Below are 7408 nucleotides of genomic sequence, written 5' to 3'. Positions count from 1 at the left end.
AAAGTCTATATCTAGATTCAGTTTTGCATGTGGATGTCCAGTTGTTTCAACACTATTTGTTGCAAAGATTATTCTTTCTTCATTGAATTGTCTCTGCTCTTTTGTCAAAGTTCAGTTGATTATTGTATTTGTGTAGGTCTATTTCTGGGCTCTGTATTTTGTTCCATTGATCTGTTTTCAATTCTTTCACCAATACCAAGCTGTCTTTATTACTGTTCCTTGATGGGAATTCTTGAATTCAGGTCATGCCAGTCCTCCAACTTTGTTTTTTTGCAGTGCTGTTACAGCTATTCTGAGTCTTTTGTCTTTCCTTATAAATTTTAGTATTGATGTCCACAAAATAAGTTGCAGGGATTTTGATTGAAATTCATTGAATTTATTGATCATGTTGGAAAGAATTGAAAACTTAATAATATTGAGTCTTTCTATCCATAAACATGGAGTATCTTTTCATTTATTAAGATTTTTTTTTTATTTCTTTTACCAGAGTTCTGTAGTTTTCCCAGTCTGTACACCTTTTATTTCATTTTATTGTCTCATTGCAGTAGCTAGTACTTTAAGTATAATGTTGAATAGGAGTGCTGAAACAGGGACATTCTTGCCTCATTCCTGATCTCAAGGGGAAAGCATGCAGTTTCTCACCATTAAGCATGATGCTAGCTATAAAATTTTTTTGTGAACGTTCTTTATCAGGTAAAGAAGGTTATCCTATGTTTCTGGTTTGCTGAGAGTTTTGATCATGAATGATGTAGGATGTTGGTGGGAAAAACAGCAAATGTTATTGGCAGGAAAAACAGCAAATGTTTTTCCTGCATTTATTGATATGATCAGATGATTTTTCTTATTTAGGCTGTTGATGTGATGGACTACATTAACTGATTTTTTCCCTAGTTTTCTTTTTTTTATTTCATTTTAAGTTTCAGGGTATATGTGAAGAATGTGTAGGTTTGTTATATAGATAAATGTGTGCCATGGTGATTTACTATGCTTAGCAACCCATCACCTAGGTATTAAGCGCAGCATGCACTAGCTATTTTTCCTAATGTTCTCTCTCCCTCCCTGCCTCAACAAGCCCCAGTGTGTGTTGTTTACCCCCATGTGCCCATGTGTTCTCATTGTTCAATTCCCACTTATAAATGAGAACATGCGGTATTAGGTTTTCTGTTCCTGCATTAACTTACTGAGGATAACAGCTTCCAGCTCCATTCATGTTCCTGGAAAGGACATGATCTTGTTCATTTTTGTGGCTGCATAGTATTCCAAGATGTGTATGTACCACATTTTCTTTATGCAGTCTACCACTGATGGCCGTTTGGGTTGATTCCATGTCCTTGCTCTTGTGAATAGTGCTGCAGTGAACATACACATGCGTGTATCTTTATAATAGAATGATTTATATTCCTTTGGGTGCATACCAAGTAGTAGGATTGCTGGGTCAAATAGTATTTCTGCCTCTAGGTCTTTGAGGAATCACCACACTGTCATCCACAATCGTTGAACTAATTTACATTCCCACCAACAGTGTAAATGCCTTCCCATTTCTCCACAGCCTCACCAGAAACTGTTGTTTCTTGACTTTTTAATAATTGCCATTCTGACTGGTGTGAGATGGTATCTCATTGTGGTTTTGATTTGCATTTCTCTAATGATCAGTTATCTTGAGCTTTTTTTTTTTCATATATGTATTGGCTGCATAAAAGTTTGCAAAGGACATGAACAGAAACTTCATGTGATATGACCAATTTTACCACAGATCCTGGCATGTACCTTGCAGTTACTTCATAAATACTACTTTTCTTTCTTCCGTTAAGGTACCTAAGCTTGAAAACAAGGACCATTTTTATTCTAACCCATTGTGAGGCATTTACACCAGGAACATAAAAAGTTCTTAAGTATTTGCCATTCTTACAGTGCTGGAAAAACTGCCTTGGAAAAAAAATAACCTGCTTCTATAAGGACTGCCTTACCCTAAAGGGCTTGAAAGAGATTCCATGGTTCATTTATTCCTCTCTTCTTCCAAACACAAGTATACTCTCCTTTTTTTAAATACCCAGCTTACTACTGAAAAGGCCCATAAAAACTCATTTCTTCCTGTCTGGGTCTGAATACAAGAACATCAGTATCAAATACTAAGGATAGTCATTTTGCTACGGTGATAGGCTATATGTCCTGGGGGATAGTAGAAATTATTGAACCATTTAAAGAGAGGTAATAGCCTGATTGTACACTTCACCATCAAACCACATCTAGAGAATTGTATCCCTTTTTGAACACCATAACTTAAGGAGGACATTGACAACACTAGAGCATGTCCAAAGGGTGGTGACCAGAATGATAATGGGACATCTAGATGTCTAGAAACCTTGCTATATTAGGACATGTATTAACCCAAATTTATTAAATCTATTTGTCTGCACCACTTATTTTTCTTTATGTTGTTAAAAGTTAGAATATTTTCTATTCAATGCCAAAATGTTCATGATAGCTTTGATTTTACATTGTTTGTTCAAAGTTTTCCTGGATATAACCCTTGATTTCTTCTGAGGAAAGAGGCAGAGGAAAACCTCCCCTAGTTGAAGTGTACATTATTATCTGACCAAAAAAAAAGTCAATGAGCTGAACTTTGCAGTAATTCCAACCCTTGATTTCATTTCATGAAACCTCAAGTTGCCAAGAAAAGCTGAGCATCACTTTTCACCTGGTGTTGGTTTCTATAAGTCTCCCAGGAGCCTTTAGTTGACCAGTTATGGTTTGGTTTGTTGTTCTGTGATACAGAAGTAAGTGGGTTGGGGAAAGCCCAGAGATGTGCTAAGTGGATTCTGAGCTGTGGAAGTCAGAGCAGGGAGCACATATGAGCTTGAGGTTCAAAGTAAACCCCTAGACCTTTTCCCCTGCAACATGCATTGTGATTATTCTTTCTGCAGAAGAGTTTATGATCTTTTATAATTTTCTTTTTCTATAGATTTAAGAGTGCTAGTAACAGAAACTTTTAAAAAATGTTATGACAGTACAGTCAATGGAATCTCGCTGTTGTACATCTTGCACATTAGAGAATGAATGCACTGTACTTGAGATAGAACTTGCCTTGTATAAAATTCATTTTAGGGATGCTTGGATGATTGAGATCTACAGGAGTGGCATATCCACAGCTGTCTTTTCCCTCCTCTTCATTCTGCACAAAGGCAAAGGTGAAAGGTGTGCCTCTGCTTTGTTGGTCTTTGGGTTGCAATTCCTTCTAGTATGTTTCCATTTGAAGATGGGAAGCCAATGAGAAAATAATGAGTTTAAAATAGAACTTTACTTTCTGCAAAGGTTTTTGAGAATATGTGTATTGGCTGTAGGTCGAGGGCAGCAAGAGTGTAACTGTTATGGAAGACACTAGTTTGTGTTGATTGCTTCTACTTTCCTGTGTGACCACGGGAAAATGCTTTAACTCTACTGAGCCTCAATTTTGTCATCTATAAAATGGGAGTTGTAATACCAAACTTAAAAGATTGTTGTAAAAAGTAGATGCCATAATATACTTGAGAATGTTTTGTAAACTCTAAACCATATAGCTTGTGAATACTTCTAAGACAAGGATGGTATATCATTTGTCTCCATCTACCCAGCACTTACGTGCCTCTAACACCTGCCACAGAGCCTGATATATAACAAGTGAGTGCCAGCTGAAATTAAAATGAATGAATAGTTTCAAATCTCCAAATTTCTGATGATTTTAATGAATTTATTGAGTGGTCCTCTGTATTGGGCTAATCTCTTGGCCTCATCCAGCTTTTAGAAAGCAAGGATTGAGATTAAAGGAGCATGTGGATTTGGAGAGTTTTTATAAGATAGACCAACTTTCTAGGAATTGCTTAATGTTCTAAACAAACAAAAAACCAAATGAGCATTCAGCAACTTATGGAAAGGCAGATTTTTTCCCCAGGGACACACAGCTGCAAAGTAAAAGTAATCAATGCAAGCTAGTGTCCCTCAGAGACTGTTACACTCTCACTGCCCTCAGACCTGCAGCCAACACACGTATACTCAAAACCTTTGTAGGAAGTTAAGTTCTGTTTTAAACTTATTATTTTCTCAAGGGAGCTTGGAAGCCCAATAGAATTGTCCTGGCAATTGTTCAACATTGCTGGGCATGTCATAAGCCCAAGGGAAGAATCTAGGGAGCATGTTCTACCCTGGGAGGGATCTGGGGCAGATGGTGGTAGCACAACCTAGAGCTCACTTCTGCCACAGATGACTGAAATGTTGGACTAAGTGATCCCAAGGAACTGTTAGAGTATGGTCTCTCTAGTAGTCTAAAAGTGGTAATAATTTGATTTTTCAAGGCTCATGAACTGGCATCATTTGGAGTACATCTGTCATGGACCTTTGCACTTTGGAAGGAAATGGAAGGAAGAACTAAGTTAATTTTAGGTGTCTCAGGAAACTTGGCTGTTTTGTTTTAAACTCTTACTTCTTCAAAAGCCTATTGTGGTTGTTTTTCCTTCCCTCATATAAATGTAGAACTCTGATTATATGAAATAATTTGGGTCTGGGATGTTTCAGTTTGGAGAAAATGAGATGGTGACATTACTACTTTCTTTTTCAAACCAATGATACTGATTAGGCTTTATGCAAAGGGGTTGGGGCAGCAGATACAATTATGAATTTGTGATCTCTGTAGAGCAGATAAGGCTTCCAAGCCACGTGGAAACTGAACTTAGCAAGGAAGCTTAGTAGTTATCCCTCCGGATGTTCAGCTTGCAAATACCAGAGGTGTTGTTTTCAATACCAAATGATAGATAAGTACATGGATTGTTTTTCCACCCAGATACAAATGCATTGGATAAATTCCATTTCCAGGTCTGGCAATCTGTCAGAAAGCTCTCTTTAAAGTTATCAGGAGAAAATCTACCAAAATGATTAAATTTGTGATAGCTTTTATTCTTGGCTAGGAACTTGCCTCCCCTCCAGGGCTAAACAGGCTTAAATTGTTGTGTGAGTTTATACAATATATGGTTTGTTGTCAAATATTTATCTCTGTCTAAAAATGAAATGTCCTGAAATACAATTTCTTTTAACTGAATAAATCAATGTGAGAAAGAGAAATAACTTCTCATTTAGCCAATTTTAATCAATGTTTTCATGAAAGGCCGAAATGTTAACCGAATCTTGGCTTTTGTCATTTGAAATATAATTTGTGTGTTAAGAATTTATGTGCACATCAGAATCTGGACTTCATGTTCAGAAAGGAAAATTGATTTATAGGAGCAAACAACTGCAAGAGTAGAGGCAATGCCAGAAGTGAATGAGAGTCAATTATTTAACGCAAATGGGACCTTAATCACCACAGCAATAGAGAAGTCTCAAATTCATTTATACCCTGGATTTTCATGCTTTAATTTGNGACTCCACAAGCTTTTGAGTTTGTGGGTGAATTTTTCACAGATGTGTCTCTCTATATCTTGGGTTCTGACATCAATGTGGATGACATGGTCAATGAATTGTTTGATAGCCTGTTTCCAGTCATCTATACCCAGCTAATGAACCCAGGCCTGCCTGATTCAGCCTTGGACATCAATGAGTGCCTCCGAGGAGCAAGACGTGACCTGAAAGTATTTGGGAACTTCCCCAAGCTTATTATGACCCAGGTTTCTAAGTCACTGCAAGTCACTAGGATCTTCCTTCAGGCTCTGAATCTTGGAATTGAAGTGATCAACACAACCGATCACCTGAAGTTCAGTAAGGACTGTGGCCGAATGCTCACCAGAATGTGGTACTGCTCTTACTGCCAGGGACTGATGATGGTTAAACCTTGTGGCGGTTACTGCAATGTGGTCATGCAAGGCTGTATGGCAGGTGTGGTGGAGATTGACAAGTACTGGAGAGAATACATTCTGTCTCTTGAAGAGCTTGTGAATGGCATGTACAGAATCTATGACATGGAAAACGTACTGCTTGGTCTCTTTTCAACAATCCACGATTCTATCCAGTATGTCCAGAAGAATGCAGGAAAGCTGACCACCACTGTGAGTACCAGTCTACAGTTTTCAGAGGATTTGGGCCTTATTGGGGTGAGGTGGCCAGTAGGAGGTGCTGATGGAGAGAAATGATAACAAAATTGGAAGCAGGGGAAGGGATGATGATAGACTGAATGACCTCACAGAGTTAGGCAGCATATTAAGACCACAGGCTATTATGGTCCACCCACTTCCTTACTGTGTGACGTTGGGAAGTCATTTTATCTTTATGAGTTCATTTTTCTGATTCATGAAATGGAAATAAAAAGAATATCTTCTTCATAGGGAATGGCGTTTGTTAAAGCACTTAGCACATGTCTGGTACGTGGTAAGTCTTCAATAAATGTTGGCTATTATTAGCATTATTGTCAGTTATCATAATCCTCATTTTTGATACACAATAGATGACAAGCCTGTGAAGTGGGAGCTATTATCTTCATTTTATAAATGAGGAAACTGAAGCTTAATGAAATTGCAACTTGCCTAAGAGCACCCACCTAAAGTTAGCAGAAGAGCCATACTTCAGAAATTGACCAGATCTCCCTTTAATTTGGTTGTCACCAATTTTTCTGATTCTAGTTTCCTCTTGGTGTTTTCAGTCATGTATATCACATTAGCATTTTGAGTAGTAACTTCAAACACAGAAGACTCAGCTAGAGTTCACTAACTAAACCTCACAAGCACATAAGCAAGGCAAACAATCCATGTTCTCCAGTGGTTTTGTTTATAGCCTTGATTCTATCAGTCTAACCCTGATGAAATTCGTGATGGAGGAAGGGAAGTTCTGTGAGTGAGGCAGCAGTTTGCTTGGTTTCAGTCAGATATTCTTAGTAACGGAACCACAGGAGACACCAACTTCCAATATATAGCAGAACATGTAACCAAGAGCTACCAGTCAGTTCCCTTAAGGTAGTATCTGATTCCTGAATGCTGCCAGCTTTGTAGAAGGAGGTGGAAGAATAGTATATTACACTACCATTGTTGAGCTTCCACTACATCTCAAGTGCTATGCTGGCTAGTTTACATAATATCATTTCATAGTAACCCATGAAATCAGTCCTAATAAACCTAAAAGCTGGGTTTTGTTTTGTTTTTCTGTTTTAGAAATATTCTGTTTCTCCTTTCCACTAATTATTTTCATTGATATACAATAGATGTACATATTTTCAGGGGACATGTGATAGTTTAATACATTCATATAATTTGTAAAGGTCAAATCAATATGATTGGGATATCCATCACCTAAATATTTGTCTTTACGCTAGAAACATTCAAATTCTTCTTTTTTAGCTACTTTGAAATATATGTGGCCAGGTGCTGTGGCTTATGCCTGTAATCCCAACACTTTGGGAGGCCGAGGTGAGAGGATTGTTTGAGGCTGGGAGTTCAAGACCAGTCTGGGCAAC

General features: G+C 37.8%; 1 protein-coding gene across 1 annotated transcript in view; it reads left to right on the top strand.

Moving 5' to 3' along the window:
- Positions 1-5395: 5395 nt before the first annotated feature.
- The window catches only part of GPC3 (glypican 3), a gene marked incomplete at its 3' end in the record, with an annotated part of 127021 nt that continues 125008 nt past the window's right edge, over positions 5396-7408 (top strand). Inside the window, exon 1 of the mRNA XM_017870742.1 lies at positions 5396-6011. Coding sequence (XP_017726231.1) covers positions 5475-6011 — 537 coding nt within the window. The remainder of the gene's footprint in view (positions 6012-7408) is intronic.

The sequence above is a fragment of the Rhinopithecus bieti genome, unplaced genomic scaffold, assembly GCF_001698545.2.
Source record: "Rhinopithecus bieti isolate Rb0 unplaced genomic scaffold, ASM169854v2 scaffold_5781, whole genome shotgun sequence".
Classification (NCBI taxonomy): Eukaryota; Metazoa; Chordata; class Mammalia; order Primates; family Cercopithecidae; genus Rhinopithecus; species Rhinopithecus bieti.
The sequence above is the reverse complement of the archived record's forward strand: the minus strand, read 5'-3'. Positions and strand labels throughout refer to the sequence as shown.